This window comes from Pelodiscus sinensis, chromosome 9, assembly GCF_052426305.1.
Source record: "Pelodiscus sinensis isolate ZL-2025 chromosome 9, ASM5242630v1, whole genome shotgun sequence".
Classification (NCBI taxonomy): domain Eukaryota; kingdom Metazoa; phylum Chordata; order Testudines; family Trionychidae; genus Pelodiscus; species Pelodiscus sinensis.
The window spans coordinates 22,953,039-22,974,848 of NC_143060.1; the positions used below are offsets into that span (position 1 = coordinate 22,953,039).

General features: G+C 41.5%; 1 protein-coding gene across 2 annotated transcripts in view; it reads right to left on the reverse strand.

The window, feature by feature from the left end:
* ANKRD13C (ankyrin repeat domain 13C) overlaps positions 1-21,810 on the reverse strand; it is a 66,683-nt gene that overhangs the window by 18,212 nt on the left and 26,661 nt on the right. The window contains exons 3-9 of one of the 2 annotated variants that reach the window (XM_075936232.2): positions 20,103-20,207; positions 18,375-18,475; positions 14,482-14,527; positions 12,945-13,011; positions 10,246-10,390; positions 4,531-4,662; positions 920-1,081 (exon numbers count right to left, since the gene is read on the reverse strand). In XM_075936232.2, coding sequence (XP_075792347.1) covers positions 920-1,081; positions 4,531-4,662; positions 10,246-10,390; positions 12,945-13,011; positions 14,482-14,527; positions 18,375-18,475; positions 20,103-20,207 — 758 coding nt within the window. The remainder of the gene's footprint in view (positions 1-919; positions 1,082-4,530; positions 4,663-10,245; positions 10,391-12,944; positions 13,012-14,481; positions 14,528-18,374; positions 18,476-20,102; positions 20,208-21,810) is intronic. The other variant, XM_075936233.2, reaches the window with a different exon arrangement.

Genomic DNA, 21,810 nt, shown 5'->3' on the forward strand with positions numbered 1-21,810 from the left:
TTTGTCCAAATTGCTATATTCTGCTTCTAGCAGTTTTAGCCTGCTTTGAAAAGCAGGGATTTTAAGGGCTCCTTTCTTACTAACCTATATGAAATCCTAGTATCATCAAGGCATGTTTAGTGTTAAAACAATCTACGTGTTCTTCTTTCCTGGCAGTGAATGGACATTCATAGTTGATAGTGTCTCCCATTATCCAATGTCACATTTAATATTCATTTTCAGAAAAGAAGTATACTGATGCTCACCTTAGCAAAATAATTGTGCCATATGCTGACTATTCAATTCTACTAGTCCATAAACAGAACAGTAAGAAAACAAGATTGATGGCTTGTATAGTACATTACTAACATTAACAATGTAAGATGGTGTGCATTTTACATATTAGGTCAATTGTGCAAAGCTGTACCCAGTGGCACTGGACTACGTTAAGAAGGTGCTTTTCAACTGAGGAGCATTTTGAAGTTAGTCAAATCACAACAAACAGTGAGAGGAGAAAAGTCAAAATTAAATGGAAATTTTTTTATCTTTTCAGTAAAAATAGCAGTTGGATTATTTCTTCCTATAGGTAACAAAGGAAGCAACTTGAATCTGAATTAGGGATGTAAGTGACTAGTCGAGAAAACTAAAATATTCGGATTCAGTCAATCAGAAAGAATTCCACCTTATGATAAAAGCCATCAGGAAAGTTCAGGGATCTATTTTTAAGTCACTCACTGAAATATTCAGAATAATCAATCAGAAGGAATTAAACAGGTGAAAGACTATATTGATTAGAGAGTAATAAACCAGTTCTAATGTTTTAAAACAGGAAAGAGGAAACAAACTAAATTTTTCTCTATTAAGCTTATTAAGTATCAAGTGTGAAGACTACACTTATTCCCCAGAATAAAATTTGGTGTAGAGAACAAGTTAACTGTACCTCAAAATTTTGTTCCATCAAATTACCACCTTTACTCAGGCTTTCCATGATGGCCTTATTTCGAAGAATATCCTCCTCACTGAGATGTTCTCTTCTTTTCCTAGATTCTAAAACAAGTCCATTGACCAAATAGAAGTCTGCCAAGAAGTTTCCTACTCTTTCCTGTAAGACAAAATATTTGACATTAATGAATTTAAAAGCTATAATAAAATAACTCAGGAATAATAAATCAGGAATATTCAAAGACTAAAATAACTATTATACTAAAGGAAATACATTTAAGTACATGAGAATGAATATTATATTTTAAGTCAGCTGTACCAATAGAACAGTTGCATTAACACTGAATAGCTCCAATAATGTAAATGCAAGTGCAGCAGAATACTAGCTGCCCTTGAAAGGATTTCTTTGGGGGTAAAAAAAACTTACGTTAGCATGAAACATCTATTTGGGAAATGGTAACAAACAGCTAATCTGAGGAAGACAAAGGGAAACATGTTTTTTCCTTCTGTGACTGGAGAATTCTAGAATAGCTGTGTCAACTGATACTTTTTACACATGACTTTTTTTGTACCTCGAGTTTACATTTCATAAAATGGAAAAAGTAAAAATTATAAAAACATGGTCAGACATGAGTGAACTTTTGAGCAACATTACCTAATGCTTCAAAAGAAGGCAAAAATCTTCCCACACACAGGAAGACAATTGTTGTATATGTATACTTGAGAAAAAACATTCATTCCATTCCCTCACAAATGAGCGCTTGTTCTTCACAGGTTGGATTCTTCATGTGTTTTTATTCTAGCCTGCACAGCAGGAAGTGTTAGTTTAATCCTTTAAAAAACACTGCTAAATTATATGCCATTAAGTACTGTGTGCAGTTTAGTAATTTAAAATAAATGGCATTACTTTCTACTTTCCAGCTTTGAATGTCTATTCTTGTAGCATGAGACACAGGAAACAGTAGTCCCACACAATTATTGTTAACTCCCTTAATTGTTTCTAATACCTCAAATTTATTTCATGAAATGCTGAGCACCACCTCCTGTGTTCAATTGAACATAAGGGCTTGATCCTACAAGCTACTTAAGTTTCTCTAACTAAGCTTCAAAACTCTCCTAAATTACCTTTCTGCACTAAATATTCCTAGATTAGGACATCATAAGTAAATCTCCCAGGCCTTTGACCAGGATTGATATTTTCTGAGCCTATTCTATCTCTGTTTCAATTTCTTCAAGACGACCAAACCTGAACAAGTGTAAAGTACTGGCATTCTGTACATTCTGTGTCTATAATTGTAAGAGCAGTAACTAGAATTTGGGAGGTTCCCCTTGTTAATTCAAATTAACGTAGATTTCTGCAAGTTCTGATTGCATCCTGGCAAAATGCAAATGCAGTGAACTGTGTTTTCTATTTGTAACTGATGATGCAGTCGTAGTGCAGACTTGGGTGGAATTAGGAGATAAGAAGTGTAAAAAGTATAATGAGCTCAATTTCTATGCAGAGTTACAATTAGGTATTTTTTTCAAAATTATCAGCCAAAATAGAGTTAAAGTTGAGGTATCAATGTGCACTGGCTTTCTGAAGTCATGCTGATTAAGCTTTAAAACTGTCACATTTTTCGGGTGAATCCCCCAGGAATAAATCCTTCTATAGTACATGTTTTTAAAAAAAAACAGTAAGTCGTACTTTTGCATCATCTTTGCATCTGCCTATATTACCTAGGAGCAGGAATGTCGACGGTACGGACAGAGTGTGTAGATAAGATGATTATTGATTTACCTGCAATACTGCCTGCCCTGAACAGGAACTGGTAGGAGAACCAACTGAAGCAGAGATTGGTTGAACAATGCATCCTGACAAGAGGGGAGTGTTTTGACAGAGTACCTTGTAAGAGATGTCAGCTATCAGAAAAAGACCCCAGGGAGTTTTTAAATTGAAATTGTTTTCATTAGCCCGAGGTAGTAAAGGAATTGCTGTACAGCCACTCACCGAGTTATGAACAAGTTACGGACCAACATTTGGTCCGTAACTCGAACTGTTCGTAACTCGGACCCCACTGAGTTACACACGACCACGCTGTTCGTAAGCGCGGGTCACGTTCGTAACTTGGGGACCGCCTTAATCGCTCCATGGGAGCTTTGGTCGTAAGTGCGAACGGTCATAACTCGGGGAGCGGCTGTACTTTTTGCCATTGTTTAGGTTTCTATCCAATGTTTTCATGTGTCAACTATTGGTGTGGCATCTAAATACTGATAGTCTGAACTATAGCAATATATTTAAACACATCTTCATTATCAAGTCTTCATTATAAGCTCTCCTTGAATTTGCCTACTCCCCATTCCTACTTCTAACTTCAGTTCCTCTTCATATCTTGTTCATTCCCTACTACTACTGTGCAATACAGGTAGTCCCCGGGTTACTTACGTCGGATCCGTACTTACGAACGGGGCTTTTCTCGCCCCAGAGGACGTGGGTGGCGGGACTGCCCAGACACGCCGTGGTCCTACCACCCGCGTCCTCTGGGGCAAGAAAAGCTGCTCCACGTCTCCCTGGTCTGCCCGGGGGGGGGCAGAAGACCAGGGAGATGCGGAGCAAAGCCGTGGAGGACCTGGGCGGCGGGATCCCCAGACGTGCCGCGGTCCCGCCGCCTGTGTCTCCCTGGTCTGCTGGGGGTGGGGGGGCGCAACTAGTGCGCCCCCCCACCCCCAGCAGACCAGACTTTTCTCACGGACGCCTGTGGTAGAGCAGCTGGGGCACTGCCGGTTGGTCCCGCAGCGCCACTCCTCGGCGCTACTGGACTAACCCGGCAGCACACCAGCTGCTCTGCCCCAGGCGTCCTGATTCAGCCGCTGCTGGTCAGTTTCAGAAGAGCAGCTGGGGTGCTGCTGGGTTGGTCCAGTAGCGCCGCTCCTTGGTGCTACTGGACCAACCCAGCAGCACCCCAGCTGCTCTGCCCCAGGCGTCCCCAAGTCAGCCGCTGCTGAAACTGACCAGCGGCTGACTTCAGGAAGCCCGAGGCAGAGTTGCTCTGCCCCGGGCTTCCTGGAATCAGCCGCTGATCAGTTTCAGCAGCAGCTGACTTGGGGACACCTGGGGTAGAGCAGCTGGGGTGCTGCCGGGTTGGTCCGCGCAGCGCCAAGGTGCGGCCGGCAGCGCCCCATCTGCTCTGTCCCAGGCGTCCAGATTCAGCCGCTGTTGAAACCTGTAGTCAGCCGCTGGTCAGTTTCAGCAGCGGCTGAATCTGGACGCCAGTTCCGACTTACGTACAAATTCAACTTAAGAACAAACCTACAGTCCCTATCTTGTACGTAACCCGGGGACTGCCTGTACTGTACTTTTCTGTACTCTTTCCTAATGGATCAAAGATTCTTTTACTATGCTTGCTACACTGCCTCCGCTATCCAGCACAGACTCTGCTTCAGCCATGAACTTAAACCCTCTTCTTCCAGGACTTGCAACTCAGAGAGGCAAGATTTTACATGATACAAATGTTGAAGACAAAGAAATTCTTAACTCATCTTTTGCATTACCATCATATGCCAGTGCTATTTTGAACACAGTAACAAAGAAAGGGCTGGTTATGACTGAGAGACTCTGTTTAGACTTACTGTTTTGTCTTCTCTGAAAAGCCATCCTGTTTGGGCACGTGTGAAGGTAATTGATTTGGTTGATAATGTGGCTGAATAAATATCACTGCTCATCAAAATGTCAACTTCCTCTTCTGTTTCCATTTCAGATTCCTGAAACAAAAGAAATCCTAATATACTGAAAAGTACTTATTATTTTAACCTTTATCATTTTTAAAAGCAGACCATGCATGAATAAGACTTATGATTTAATTGGACAATTTTTCTCCCTCAGAAAATTATGAATGCTTCAAGAACAAATTATTTCAATAGCAATATTCAAAAAATGGCATACAACAATGGTCTGGTAATACAACTGGTATTATAGAAGGAGACAAATGGTTTGAAACTGCCAGCCAAGTGCACTAGTAGTTTAGTATACAGGATACAGTCTCACCTAATTTAATGCCACTCAAGGGACATAAGAACCACCATACTGAGTCAGACCAAAGATCCATCTAGCCCAGTATCCTGTCTTCCAACAGTGGCCAATGCCAGATGCCCCAGAGGGAGTGAACAGAACAGGAAATCGTCACGTGTTCCTTCTCCTGTCATCCATTTCCAGCCTCTGACAAACAGAAGCTAGGGACACCATTCCTACCCATCTTGGCTAATAGCCACTGATGGACTTAAATTCATGGGGGTTATCAAGTTCTTTTTTGAACCCTGTTAAATTCCTGATCTTCAAAACGTCCTCTGGCAAGGAGTTCCACTGGCTGATTGAGTGCTGTGTGGGAAAGGAAAAAAAAAAAACCACCTTCCTTTTGTTTTAAACCTGTTACATATTAATTTCATTTGGTGACCCCTAGTTCTTATTTTATAGGAATAAGTCAGTAACTTTTCCTTATTCACTCCCTCCATACTGTCATGATTTTACTACCTCTATCAAATCCCCTCCTGTCTCCTCTTTTCCAAGATGAGAAGTCCCAGTCTTTCTAATCTCTCTTCACATGGCACCCATTCCAAACGCCTAATCATTTTTGTTGCCCTTTTCTGAACCTTTTCCAAAGCCAATATATCTTTTTTGAGATGAGGAGACCACATCTGTACACAGTATTCAAGATGTGGGCATATGCAGTATTTAAGGTGAGAGGCAACAAGTCATTCTCTATCCCTTTATTAATGATTCCTAACGTACCATTTACTTTTTTGACCGCCACTCCACACTGAGTAGATGTTTTCAGAGAACTATCCACAATGACTCCAGATATCTGTCTTCAGTAGTTATAGTTAAATTAGTCCCACATATATTGCATGTATAGTTGGGATTTTTCCCCCAATGTGCATAACTTTAGATTTATCAACATTAAATTTCATTTGCCATTTTGTTGCCCAATCACTTAGTTTGGTGAAATCCTTTTGAAACTCTCAGTCTGCTTTGATCTTAATTAACTTAAGCAGTTTAGTATCATCTGCAAATTTTGCCACCTGGCTGTTTACCCCATTCTCTAGATCATTTATACAAGTTGAATAGGATTGGTCCCAGTATGGACCCTTGGGGGAAAACCGCTAGTTACCGCTCTCCATTCCAAAAACTTACCATTTATTCCTACCCTTTGTTGCTTGTCTTTTAATCAGTTATCAATCCACAAGATGACCTTCTCTCTTATCTCATGACAACTTACTCCCTCCTTGGTGAGGGACCTTGTCAAAGGCTTTCTGGAAATCTAAGTACACTATATCCATTGCGTCCCTCTTGTCCATATGTTTGTCAAAGAACTCTAACAGATCAGTAAGGCATGATTTCCTTTTACAGAAACCATGTTGACTTCCTCCCAACAAATTACGTTCATCTGTGTGTCTGGCAATTTTATTATTTGCTGTTGTTTCAACTAATTTGCCTGGAACTGACATTAGACTTACCGGTCTGTAATTACCAGGATCACCACTAGAGCACTTTTTAAACATTGGTGTCACACTATCTTCCAGTCATTAGGTACTTACATAGGTTACACATGACTTAAATAGGTTACAAAGCACAGTTAACAGTACACAATTTCATATAAGAATTCTTTCAGAAGTCTTGAATGAATGCTGTCCGGTTCCAGTGACTTATTACTGTTAAGTTGATCACTTTGTTCAAAGACCTCCTTTAATGACACCTCAATCTGGGACAATTCCTCAGATTTGTCACCTAAAAAGAATGGTTCACATTTGGGAATCTCCCTAACATCCTCAGCTGTGAAGACCAAAGCAAAGAATTAATTTAGTTTCTCTGCAATGACTTTGTCTTTGAGTGCTCCTTTGCAAATTTAATATTCATTATATTACCAATGTCAAAAGAGAGTCACACACAGTTTGGTGCTATAACAAAACAAAAAAACCCTCAAATAGCACTGCTAGTACCTAACTTCAATGGTTGACCTTTGACAAGGTCCCCCACCAAAGGCATTTAAGTAAAATAAGTTGTCATGGGATAAGAGAGAAGGTCATCTGTAAACACTTGGAAAGTGGCAAGGTGATAGGGAACAGCCAGCATGGATTTGTAAAGAACAAATCATGTAAAACCAATCTGACAGCTTTCTTTAATAGGATAACGAGTCTTGTGGATAAGGGAGAAGCAGTGGATGTGGTATACCTTACTAAAGTCTAAGTGTTTGATACAGTCTCACATGATATTCTTATCAATAAACTAGGTAAATACAACTTAGAAGGAGCTACTATAAGGTGGGTGCATAACTGGCTGGATAACCGTACTCAGAGAGTAGTTATTAATGGTTCACAATCCTTCTGGAAAGGCATAACAAGTGAGGTTCTGCAAGGGTCTGTTTTGGGATTGGCTCTGTTCAATATCTTCATCAATGATTTAGAGATTGGTATAGAAAGTACACTTATTAATTTTGCAGATGATACCAAGCTGGGAGGGGTTGCGACTGCTCTGGAAGATAGGGTCATAATTCAAAATGACCTGGACAAATTGGAGAAATGGTCTGAGGTAAATTGGATGAAGTTTAATAAAGACAAATGCAAAGTGCTCCACTTAGGAAAGAGCAATCAGTTTCATACATACAGAATGGGAAGCGACTGTCTGGGAAGGAGTACGGCAGAAAAGGATCTAGGGGTATAGTGGACCACAAGTTGAATATGAGTCAGCAGTGTGATGCTGTTGCAAAGAAAGCAAACATGATTCTGGGATGCATCAACAGGTGTATTGTGAGCAAGACACGAGAAGTCATTCTTCCACTCTACTCTGTGCTGGTTAGGCCTCAATTGGAGTAGTGTGTTCAGTTCTGGGCACCACATTTCAAGAAAAATGGATAAATTGGAGAGCATTCAGAGAAGAGCAACGAGAATGATTAAAGGTCTACAGAACATGACCTATGAGGGAAGGCTGAAGGAACTGGGCTTGTTTAGTTTAGAAAAGAGAAGATTGAGGGGGGACATGATAGCAGTTTCCAGATATCTAAAAGGGTGTCATAAGGAGGAGGGAGAAAACTTGTTCATCTTGGCCACTGGGGATAGAAAAAGAAGCAATGGGCTTAAACTGCAGAAAGGGAGGTTTAGGCTGAACATTAGGAAAAAGTTCCTAACTGTCAGGGTAGTCAAACACTGGAATAAATTGCCCAGGGAGGTTGTGGAATCTTCATCTGTGAAGATATTTAAAAGTAGGTTAGATAAATGTCTATCAGGGATGGTCTAGACCCGTGGTCCCCAACACGGTGCCCGCGGGAGCCATGGCGCCTGCCAGGTGCTCGGGGCTGGCCTGGCCCCGGGCACATGGCGCACGGGTGCTTGCAGGGGGAGCGTGCTTGGCGGGGGGAGCGCCGGGCGCGCGGCACTCGGCGGGAGGGGGCAGGGGGGAGCGCCAGCCCCGGGCACGCGGCTGGGGGGGGCCCACCCCCGGGCGCGCGCAAGTGTCCCCACCCCCTGGCACCCGGCGGGCAAACGGCCATGCCCCCTGGCGCCCGACAACCTCAAAAGGCTGGGGACCACTGGTCTAGACCAGTGGTCCCCAATACAGTGCCCGCGGGCGCCGCCAAGTGCTCAGCACTGGCCCTGCCCTGGGCGCGTGGCACATGCGTGGTGCCATAGCCGGCCCCAGGAGCACGGAGAATTGGTCGCCCGCGCCCCGGGTGCACAGCTATCGGGGGCGCCAGCCCCGGGAGAACGGCAAAGTGCCACCCGTGCCCTGGGTACGCGGCACACGGACAGCGCAGGCCCCAGGCGCATGGCAAATTGGCATCCCCTCCCCCGGGCATGCAACTATGGAGGGGTGAGTTGCCGGCTTTGGGCACGTGGCTCTGCAGGACGCTGTCCCCAGGATTGCTGCAAATGGGCAGCCCCATGGTGCATAAGGTTGCTGGCCCCAAGCACGTGGCTCATGGGGGTGTGGCGTATGTGTGGCCCCGCCCCCAGGAACACGAGTTTCCCCGCCCTCTGGCACCCGGCAGGCTAACGGCCACGTCCCCTGGTACCCAGCAGCTTAAAATGGTTGGGGACCACTGGTCTAGACAAGTATTTGGTCCTGCCATGAGGGCAGGGGACTGGACTCGATAACCTCTTGAGGTCCCTTCCAGTCCTAGTATTGTATGATTCTATGAGGTGATGTGCTTACAAACTCTGCTCCAATTGTTCTCTGTTTCCAGGGAAAGGGACAGGTAACTAAAACCTATCAAGACACTTTAAAGTTATTATTTGAAAGCACTTTACCCCACGTTGTTGATGTTTACATCACCATCCATATAAACAGAAGCAAATTTGGTGGCTGAACTAAAAGCCAATTTCAAGATCACCATTTTAATTTAAAAAATGACCTATTTGCTTGCGCAGAAATGTTAACATATTTTTAGTTTCTTTTTTAATTTGCTATTTTAAAATCAGTATCTTTCCAGAAATGTAGTTATGTTGGATTACCACATTCCTACACAAGCACTAATACACCAAAACATCAGGGCTGCATCTACACTGGCATGATTTTGCGCAAATACTTTTAACAGAAAAACTCTTCCGTTAAAAGTATTTGCGCAAGACAGCGTCTATACTGGCATGTGCCTTTGTACTTACAGACTGATCAAGTCACTTTTTAACCTTCTATTTGTTTAAAACAGAATGCTTTAAGAGTGCAACTACGACGCATATTTTCTAATTCTTTAATATTCTCATAGCCATTCTCCAAATCCTCTCCAATTTATCTTCAACATCCTTCCTGAATTGGGAACACTAGAACTGGTAACATTATTCCAGCAACAGTTGCATAAATCTGTGCCAAATAAAAATGCAACCTACTTCTACTTGAGTCCCCTGTTTACATTTTTAAGGATACTATTCATTCTTTTAGACACCATGTATTACTGGAAGCTCATACCATTCACCATGATACTCAAATCTTTCAGAGTCAAGACTTCCCAAGACAGCATGTCTCCACTCTATAAGCATGGCCTATATTCTTGGTTCCTGGATGTATGACCTTACTTTGGGCATATTAAAAACACAGTTTGTTTGGGCCCACTTCACCAAGCAATTCCGTTCACTCTCCCTGACCTGTCCTCTTCATTATTTATCAACCCTTCCAACCATTTTGGCATTTGAAAGATTTCCTTGTAAAAGGATTACCTCATTGTTATTACTTGAGCCACATTTGGGTACAGAACCGGACTTTTTACCAGAATACACATTTATGTAAGTATTTCATTAGTATTGATGATCTATACATATAAAGTAATGTGTTTAACATCATGTATATATGCAGCTGCTCACCTCATGATGTATTCGCTGGTAAACTTTCTGTTCGTTGTCTAAGACTACAAAAGATTCAGAGGGTGCTGCATCACCATTGAAAATGAAGCTTAAATCCCCTCGTTGGCACTTCATGTCAGTAAAATCTATTAAAGTTGTGTCAAGCCTGTGGAAATATACCCGTGGTAAAGCAACTTTGCAAAAGTAGTTATCCAGAACTGTTCAAATGCACAAAAGAGTTCAATTAATATCAAGAGCGTTGTTGTTTTTTTCCAAAACTGACAGTGAAGTCACATTTTCACTGTGTTTTAATGTAATTATTATTGCAAATTTCACTTAAATAGGCCATCAACTGCTTTTTGCTTACACGACTAACTCCAAATGTAGTAATATTGTCTGAATAAATGCAAACTAACAAGTTGTGGCACAAATCCATAGGAAAATGCATGGGGATTCAATTATATGAATGGAGTAAAATGTACAAGACTTAGTACATCACAAATAGTTATATGGATCTTAATGTTACTTTTGTGACAAATAATAATTCTTTCCCTTCATACTGTATCAATATAGCAGAATTAGAAAAGAAAAAGGTTTTAAGAAAAGTTGCCACTGCATCCTTTTGTCCCCAAAACTTCATAGTATCAGGATACTGACTGATTTTATCTAGCATACATATACACTGCAGGGAACTTTCCTACACATAAGCAGCCACATTCTGGGTACGTCTAGACTGCAGAGGTTTCTCCGGGATACTGGAGGTATCAGCTGTATGCTTGGCACAAATCCACAGGCAAAAACAGACTAGGGAAGAGATATTCAAACAATCCACCAACTTGGACAGGGAGCATGTAAGTGAATGGAGGGATATGCTGCTGAAGGAGATGCCAACAAAGCATGAGGAAAGGAGAGCACACAGGGAACTGTAAGTGAAGCACCAGGAGAGAACCTTGACATTCACAGCAGCTTTCCAGGGCATCTATAGGAGCCCCCTGAAGCCCTTGTGGACCAACATACCCTCCTCCCCAGGTTCCATAGCCTCCTCTCCCAGGCACCCTAGAACAAGGACAAGGGGGAGAGGGGGAGGGGGAGAGTCAAGGAAAGCCTCACTCAACCTCCAGGGAGGCATCACAAAGCAAAAGGCTGTCCTTGCAATTGTGATCATCTACCTCCCCCAAAGCTCCCACCCTGGACTATTGTTCTGTCTCTGCTATGTTTCTTAAATAAAAACATGATTTCTCAAAAACAGTCTCTCTATTGCTTGCGTTGAAGAGGAGAGAGGTTACAGGTAAGCACACTGAATGCAAGGGTACCTCCTTAAGAGAAACATGCATGACTCTCAAAATTGGCCATACATAAAACTGTCTGTCAAAGCTTCTCGGATTTGTATTGCCCCTCACTCTGCTCTCCTTATTGTCTGGCTGCCCAAAATCTCTGATTAGGTGATCTGCCTCATCCCCCCTCCACCTCCCAACATTCTGTCAGACACTTTTGTCAGATCAAACCCAGAATGCAGAGAGGTACAGGCACTGTGGGATAGCTACCCACACTGCATCACTCTCAAAGTTGATGGTTGCCATCCTACTGGGTACATGCTACTTAGAACACGTTGAATTCTTATGCACAGAAGGTGCATGCACCTTCAGCTTTACAAAATCAGGTACTAAAAATAGTGGACCCTAATAAATTCAACCTCATCTCATACTATAGACATGGGTCTCAGACATGAATGTGTTACATGATAGGTACAACTGAACTATGTGTTTCTGTAAATGTCTCAGTAAGAAAGTCATCAAAATTCATTGTCCCAACAACTTGAATTTAAGTTAATGGTCACGGTGTCCAGTTAAGTTTCAGAGGCACTTTTTGTTAGTCAAGAGCATCACCTAAGAAAACCAACTTTAACACCTAGAAGAACAGAAAGCTGTATTCCAATTAACAAGAATATCAGAAAACACATATTACAAATATTATAAAAACACATTAGGCGCCTTTGGAAGTATTCATAGAATTGAATTAAATAAGAATTTAGAATCTAAAAGGCAACAAATGGTAAAGATTTATTCAGATATGTAGGGCACATTTTGCCAAAAAGATGTTTTCACTACAGTGTTCTCTGATGCTTTGTCACTTGAAACTGGATGGAACAAATTATAATGCACTTCACCCACATCCCACAAAATACAGTTATGAAGTATGTCTCCCTATTTACTGATTTTCCTTAACTAAGTTTCTTCCCTTAATTTTATCCTGTTAACCAATATCTATCTCAGAGGCATGATTTGGAGTAAGTAAATTTAACAGCGATATCCCATTTTTTGAGATTAAAATAATTGTAAATGCTTATTTGATTCATTTCCATAAAGACCCCTGAAACCTAACCATTATACAATCAAAGCAAATTTTAATTTAAAACAAAACTAAACCTTTACAACTAGCTTAGAATGCAGTTCTTGGTTATTTTCAAGGAAGTTTTATTCTGGAAAATAAAATAAGAAAGGATCTTTTTTAAAGGGACAATGTGCAATTCAAACTCCCTAACGCTACACTTTAAAAAAAAAGCATGCAAACACAAAACTGTTTCAGAAAGCTCTAGAGGCTTGAGCCATTTATGGCCTTCAAACCAGAACAAGAAGTGATATTTCAGTTATATTGTTAGAATTCAGTAACAAACATTTGGCTTTAGCTTAAGTTTATAGTCAGCACAAATCCGTACTTACCTGATATTTATACCTTGCTTGTATATTTTACATGCATCAGAAGGCAGAATTCGAGAAAGTAAAGGCACTACATGTAAAAGAAAAGTATTAATACTTAAGATCTAAGAAATATAAGTACTTTGCATGACATGACCCTCTCAGCAATATACTTTTTTTTTTTATAAAAACACAGAAATTTAATTCATCTTCAAGTATTGCTGTACTTTAAGCATAAGCTGCCCATTTACATTTTTATTGAAACTGTACCTAAATTATGGAAAAAATCGTGCTGCAATCAATTATTGAAAAATGAACAAATGCCCTGTAGTTAGATTGCCTACTGCATCCTACGACTGCTTAAAATGCTCTGAAGCCTGCTGAACCATATACAGTTTTCCAAATATGTGTCTCCTAGCTGCTCATGTTTAAGTCATGATTTCAGCATTTCCTTTACCTCTATTATATTGGTTAAAAAGCTTAGTTACAGTTACTGTACTGAAGCGACTGAAATGGAAGTGTAGCAAATCTAAACTTCAAATGAACATTAAACCAGCAGTGAAAATGGACATCAGGACAATAATATTAATATGTGAGAAAACAGATACAACACACAGCTAATTGCATTTTCAAAAGCACCTTTTTATTTTACAGCAGTAAACTAATTAATAGTTTAAATGCCCCAGAATGTTGAGTGGCATTATAAAGCCATAAGAACCAACTGCAGAATCAACAGAGCCCATTGTGAAGTAGGGATGTGAACAGGTAACCACTAAGTATCACCATTACCAGGTGATGCTTACCGGGTACTGACCAGTTAACCAGTAGCCAAGTGTAGCCCCCCATGGACAGAGGGCTGAGCTAGCCCGGGAGGGTCCAGTAGCAGCAGCCCACAGCCCTGCATGGAGTTGAAAGGGTGAAGCAGGAGCTGGCTGCCCCGTATGCAGTGGGGGGGACCCTGCAGCACGGGATCCTGCTTAATCAGCTAACTAATTAACCAGGATTTTACATCCCTACTGAGAAGAGCAATAATTGTTCTGAAATGCACTGCTGGGGTGTGTCTTATTCTTATGAAACTGGATTTACATAAAGAGGAACTCAACTCTATATTAACAGAATAGGATGGTTAAAGGGAAAGCCACTGGAGGATGGACTCCACTCAAGGCTGTGCTGCTCACTATTGTGGGAGGTTGGTGGTGGAATGTCAGTGCAATTCTGGCTATATTCCTGGGTAAAGGCTGACTGCCATATCAAGGCATTGTGAATCAGGCATGAAACACCACCACTCTAGGAAGACCCGGTTCCTCCCTCTATCAGAAAAGTGCAGGTAGAGCACAATTTACTTTGTAACAAACCCAATTGTTGTACATACTCAACAAATTTTCAGAGTTCAGCAGACACTTTTCCATGCAAACTGGTTTTAAAATTCTGTATACAACGTCTAAAAGAAAAGGTTGTCCGTGGGGCTTAGTTTTTTTTTCCCTTTCGACAATGCTGGAGTCTAATTTTTAGGGGGATACTACACTTATCAGTACATACAGATAGATAGTATAGTCCTTACCCCAACTTTGAAAATCCCAGTGAAGTTCTAGATAGAAGTCACCTAACTGAAAAAAATACGAATATATCATTGATGAATGCATCACTAGCTATATTTACAGTTGTTAAACATTTCCAGTAAGACATGCAAAACACAAATTTCATCTTGGGAAAATAAAACTAAAATTAAAACAGGTATAACTAAGTTCAGCCCATCAATAGCTTTTATTTCTGAATTTCTTTTATTTTCAATCATTCAAGCCCTTTTTGGACTGTGGACTAGGCATAAACAGTTTGTTGTAAATATCCAATATTAAAAATTCAGGCTGCATTGGCTACTTTAATTGAACACACAGCTCAAGTAGTACTACTTGTTCCATAATTACAGAAGTATAACTCAGTTTCTGGTGCACACATTAATGTTTACAAGTTCAAAATTGGACTTTCTGCAAACGTTTGCATTAGAATATTTCCAGGAAGCAATAAAAAGAAGTACTTTTTCCAAACACTTTTTTATGATTAAATATAATAAATTGAGGTATTATAAAAACGGTCATGTGTCTATGCAAAAGAGGAATACAACAGCTATTTTACTGAGCCTGTATTTGTGCCCAATACTGATCAAACCACCTCCAGGGAATAGACTTCTATTCTTCAGGTGAAAAAAGCAAGCAGAAATTCCTTCCTGAATAAATGAATGATTTATAAGATTTAAGGTCCAGAAAATCCCATTTATAAAAGTATCAGAGGGGTAGCCTGCATCTGACGAAGTAGGTCTTCACCCATGAAACCTTAAGCTCAAATAAATCTGTTAGTCTATAAAGGTGCCACAGGACTCCTCATCGCTTTTGCATCTATAAAAGTGTAATTTATATACAATTATAGCATAATGATCTTCTGACAGTGTAAACTGTCACATGGGAGGAGGGAAAAACTAAGCAGCTGATGCCAATTAGCCGACCTCTCAGAGTTTGCTGAGTGTGTCTAGAGACTATATAAGCCAAATTTAGACCATTCCACAGACAGAAGAAGAGGAAGCAGTCAAAACTTGAAGACTGAAGAACTGTCAATGGAGAGAGCAGGAAGATCAGTTCCAGAAAGAGGCAGGAGGAGAGGGCACAAAGGTAAGAAGTTTGTGGGAAACTCTGTACAGGATGGGGCCTGTCTTCCTAGAAAACTCTGGACTATCCTGAGATGTAAGAGAACATCTGGGGAAATAGGACTAAAGATTTTGGCTGTTGATGATAAACTAAACACCAATATGTGTCTTGTTTAAGTACTCATACATTCTCTCTCTTTCTGTCTGTTCTTCTTTCCCTCCCCCAACCCCCTCACTGATCCCTTTCCTTTCTGTGATGGTCAGATCACCTGCACCACCAGACAATGGTAATATCTAGAGTTATGGAGTTTAGATTTAGCTGGAAGTTCAAAGTACAGGCAGTCCCCGGGTTACGTACAAGATAGGGACCGTAGGTTTGTTCTTAAGTTGAATTTGTATGTAAGTCGGAACTGGTACATATTGTAAGGGAAACTCTAGCCAAACATTTCTCCAGAGCTCAGTTTTATTCTCCCACACCTCACTTCCCTCAGTCCTTTATTCTCAAGCTGAGGTGTCTGCTGAGAAAAGCCGCTCCGCGTCTCCCTAGGCTGCTGGGGGGAAGCAGCTAGTGCGGGGTTGCCTTACATTGGATCCCTACTTACAAACGGGGCAAGTCGGATCCATGTAACCCGGGGACTGCCTGTAACCGTAGTGACTGTCTGCCAACCTTGCTGGGGCTGGTGAGAACCCATTGGTGCACAGATCTGTTTTACAAATACATACTTTAAATGGATGTGGACTCAAGCCTCTATTTTCCACGTTCTTCCACATTTTACCGTTCACCCGAAAGAAGTTGCAAGCACTAGTGATATTTTATAGCAGCTAGTGGTCTCACAAGAGAACAGGCAGCAACAATTTGAAACTGTACAGAATCTTTTACGTTTCATACTACTGCTTTGAGGAACATATCGTGCACATGGAAAATTCAGCTGTTGCATCTAGAGGCACATTTATTTAAATGAAACACTAAGCTAAAAACTTTCACTGCTCTGACAAAGGGGGAAGGAAGAGAAAGATTCAATGTTACATCTAGTAAGATGGATATCTGAAATATATTAGAAACAAAATATATTTTGTGGAAGGGATAGGGTTATTCCTAAAAAGAGAAGCTTAAAGACCTAATCCAATACAAAGTAAATATGCCTGTAACTATTCTGCAGTAGATGGAGAATTCCTCCTTCCATAAACTGTGCCTTCTATAACCATTTCTAACTGTTGCTCTGGTGCACATGGTGCCTCCTCCTCACAGGCACTCTCTGCTTCTGCAGAGCACCTGGGGATAACTAGGCATAGAGCTTGAGCTATCGTCTTATCCCTAAAGATGGGTCCTCTAAAACATGAAGCTATGAAATGGAAGCAATAAATGATAGGAGGGGGACACACTATTTTGCAGTATGCATAACCCCCTCTCGCTCCAGATACATATACTCTTCTGACCTATTTGCAATCACATCAGTTGCTTACATAGGAAAGTATTAGCCCTGGCTATATCGTAATACTATGGAACAGTTGGAAACAACCAATATGACTAGTCACTTCACCATGAGTGGTAGTGAACAACAGTTTGGGAACCAGCACTCTAGTGACTAAACAAACAATGAAAATGTCTCATACTGAATGGCTACGTCTAGACTGACTCCTTCTTCGGAAGAGGCATGCTAATTTCTAACTTTGGAATAGGGAACTCCGCGGGGGATTTAAATATCCCCTGCGGGATTTAAATAAACATGGCCGCCGCTTTTTCCCGGGTTGGGGAAAAGCCGGAAAAGAGCGTCCAGACTGGCGCGATCCTCCGGAATAAAGCCCTATTCCAGAGGATCTCTTATTCCTACTTGCAAGTCTGGACACTCTTTCCCCAAGCCAGAAAAAAAGCGGCGGCCATGTTTATTTAAATCCCGCGGGGGATATTTAAATCCCCCGCGGATTTCCCTATTACAAAGTTAGAAATTAGCATGCCTCTTCCGAAGAAGGGGCCAGTCTAGACGTAGCCAATCTGAGAATAACTTGTGTGTATAAACCAGTAATGGGTCACATGCGGCATACTGAAGCTCAACCTACAGCCTGTGGACCCCCTGGCTACCCGTTCCTTCCCATGGTTTACACTCACGCTGCCTCCCTTCTCCTGCATGCCCCACACTTACCTGCTTTTTCCCTTCCATTCCAGAGCAGGAATACCACAAATCAGATGTTTGCAGTGTTCCAATTTTGGGAGAGAGAAGGGAGGAACAGGGACTGGGCACTCCAAAAGTGTTAGAAGGAAGGAAGAAGAGCAAGTAAATGCGGGACTCTCGTGTCCCAGTTAACAAGAGGCACATGGAGGAGAAGGTTAGCTAAGAGAGCCACAGATGGAACCCCTCTTCCAGGAGGAGTGAAGGAGGGCCACTCTTGCGGCCCATTCCAGGTGTAAACTATCACATTCCAGAGATTCATTATGACTCAACCTGCCAAATCAAAAGTAATGTCAATTCCTGTAACAGTAGGAAATGAAAAATGTAATTTTCAAGTACACCAGCATTTTAGCACATATAGTTTAATTAAAGAATCTCTGAAAATTCAATAGTGATACATGTTACCTTTCCACAGTACTTTTTGCTTTAGGAATGTATTGTCTCCACACGTCCCCACTCAGAGATCATCTGCCCCACCATGTGGTGACCATTAACTCTTTCAAGATACAGAAAATATACTTCCCCAAAGGGCTATCTGGTTTGAAATTAGCTCTGCTAGGGAGTGGCAGGGCACATGATCTCATTCTGGCTCAGTGTGACGCTCATAAAAGAATAATTGTCATTTATCAACAGTTTCCTTAAGCTTACCTCTTTCAGGGCTTTTAATAATCGAGGTCGCTTTTCTTCAACACTTTCCCTGGACTGCTGCTTCAGCTTCCTTAGGAGTGCTGTAACTAAATAGAAGTGAACTGTAAATCAAATATTTTGCTCAGGTTGTGAACACCTCTGCGCAGAGATTCATCTTCCAAAGCTTTTCAAATACAGAAATGTAAGAAAGTGTCTGTTTCATCAGACATTTAAAATGTGTAATTATATATAACTATACTAGAATCACAACAGTAAGAAAGCTTCAGTAACTCTGTTTTGCAACATAACCAGCACATGTAAGTTCATGGCAACATTTCTTGCTGCACTGCACTTTGGCTTGCACATTGCTGGAAATGTGTCAGCGGAAGATGTTACTTCCATGGGAGAGAATCTCTCACCACAGAGGAATGCCCTGTGTTTAAAATGCTGGTAGTATATAAGATGAGCAGCAAAACATTAAGTTGTATACTGTGAGAAGTGGTAAAAAAAAACAAACCATAAATAATGAAGTACATAATTGCCATCCATTAATAGGTGGTAGTGGGCTAATTTTGACCATTACTGCTTCACTTGGGAAAAGAATGGATAAGTAACTCATTCAACACAGCTTGTGACCAAAGACAAAAGTAATATCCCACTGATAGTGGTTATGTGTTATCTGCACACAAACTCCCTCTCATTAATCACAAGTAGAAACGTCATTTGACATACTTAACACATAGCTGGTTGATTAAATTTTAAGAGGCATTAAGCTGTCCCAATGAGTGAAGAAACAACCAGATATGAGTGAATCACACTGCTACCTTGGTTTATGATTTTATTCTTGTTTAGAGAAAGTCAGTTTGTTGTTTTCATAGTCACTGAAAAACAAGGTCTTAAACATATTTAATTTTGGTCTTTGCTTTAACCCAGTGGTTCCCAGACTTTCGCATTGGTAACTCCTTTCATAAATATGCCTCTGAGTGTAATCCTCTCCCCTCCCCACCCTAGATAAAAAAATATGTTTGAATTTATTTTAAACTATTATAAATGCTGGAAGCAAATTGAGGTTTGGGAATGAAGGCTGTCTGCTCACAACTCCCCTATGTAATTACCTTGCAACCTCCTGACAGGACAACTCCCAGTTTGAGAGCCACTACTTTAGCTTACTCTGGTGCTATGAGGACTAGAGAAACTGTGGTCAAGTCTCCACTTGTGGGATGATTGACACTGTGCAGTCAATCATTCAGCATTCAATTTAGTGGTTCTAATAAAGACCTGACTAAATCGAATGCTGAGGGTGCCTATGGCGGCATTGGTATGCATACTCACGAGGAGTGAGGGACGTCAACACAAGAAATGCTCCCGTTGACTTCCACTGTGAGGACAGTGCCAAAACTCAGCTTAAGGTACGTCAACTCCAGCTACATTTACACATCTAGAATTGTGTACCTTAAGCCAACCTTCCCCTGTAGTATGGATTTGGCCTTAGTTTAGCAGAGATATTATTTAACAGTTAACTAACATTTTTAAAGACCTCAGTATCCAGGATAGGCAAAGGCAGTAGCATTTTAAATAAATGTTAACTAGACGCAGTCAACCTTAGATGGGACCTAAACAACCAACACACACTGTCTTTGTCTCCATAAAGTGACAAGTAATCAAACATGTCAGCTAAGCAGACCTCATTTCCTACTCTAAGACAGACTTCTGTTTACATCACCCAAGTAATCAGCAAAGGTTTCTTACTCATTTGTCTGTCCCCATAACTGATTGCTTCTGCAAGAGGACTCCATCCCTGAGCATTTTTCACCTTTACTGGAGCATTGTGGGCCAAAAGCAAGTGTGCGCATTCTGTAATAGAAAAAATGGTAATATTTATTTAGAGCAAACACCACAGTTTCCTTTCTTTAACTATTCTGTAAAAGTATCATTGAAATATCCCTTATTCCTCTTCCCTTTAGCTGTCAAATTTTTATAGTGGAAAAAAAACATGTGATAGTCTTTTAGATGATAATAAGTGTCCTTTCTGGAGAAAAAAGTTGATGGGTTGGAACTGTTGCTATTAAAGTCTGATCCAGACTTTCTCACTCAAACTTTTAGTGAGAGAAAAAAAACCCAGCAAGGGCAGAAAAATGTAGCTTCTGTTTCTGGTACTGATTTACTTGCAACCTCACTGCTAGAGAAACAAGGGTACAACACCAGTCTTATCAGCTACTCTGAGACCTCGTAAACTTGTATCAGTGTCAGACTGGGTATTTAATACTTTGCCATTAGCTGCTTCCCTGGTCATAGATTCACAGCGGAGTTTTAAGACAGACTGGGCCACCTAACACTTTTATTAAACAGAAGGCACAAAATAGAAGAGAAGTAGTGGGAAAGAAAAATGACATGAAGATGGCGGTGTGTGACAGCAGGAACCAAATCTTATATTCCAGGTGGCATTCAGAATGTAGGCAAAACCACTGGAGCAAATGTCATGAGTCTCTCTCTTTCCGGCCAAATCTGAATGGATCAGCCTAATTCTGAGATGATGGAAACCAAATGGTTTCACAGAGTCTAATGAAGTTCCAGGAGATACTGAAGCTGGTAGCCACAATTGGAATAGATTAGGGAAGTTCAATATTGTTTAATTGAATAGTCGGTTAACCTCATGAATTCTTATTGCTTACTTAACTATTCTATAGTCCCCAGGGATGAGGTCGGGAGCCAGTACGCTCTGGCCTCGCTCCTGAGGAGCCCCCTGCCACTCTATGCTGCTGCCTCTGATACAGCCCCTCCTACACTTTTTCCTTAGGCCAGAATCCTCTCCTGCACCCACACTGCCCCTTGCACTCCAATCCCCTAACCCAGGTCACAACCACCCCCTTCATCTAAACTCCCTCTCAGACACCATTAGTTCCTTACCCTGTGCCCCCTTCTGCACCCAGCCTTCATCCTAGACTCTGCATCTCTTCCACAGAAAAGTGTGGCCCTTGACCACTTTCCAAAATTGCATAGTGCCCCCCCCCCAATATGATTGCCCACCCCGATCTAGAAACAGGCAAGTGAACACCCATTTATCCCACTGAGATTATCGTACTATATAGTGTATGCTATTTCTGGGGAAAACTTTAATAAAAAGCTTCTCTTAGAAGTGTGGAACTACCTCTCACACTAAAACCTTAAGATGTTCGTATCAATACTTAACATACACGTATAATGGAATTTTAAGGCAACAGCGACTAGAACTGTCGTATACAAACAGTGCTGAAGCAATAGCCACATTCAAGAACTAGCGACACTCAACCAGCCAAATACAGGCAGTCGCCGAGTTACACGGATCCGACTTATGTCGGATCCGTACTTACAAACGGGGCTCTTCTCGCCCCGGAGGACGCGGGCGTCAGGACCGCCCAGACGCGCCGCGGTCCCACCGCCCGCGTCCTCCGGGGCGAGGAAAGCCCAGACGCACCGC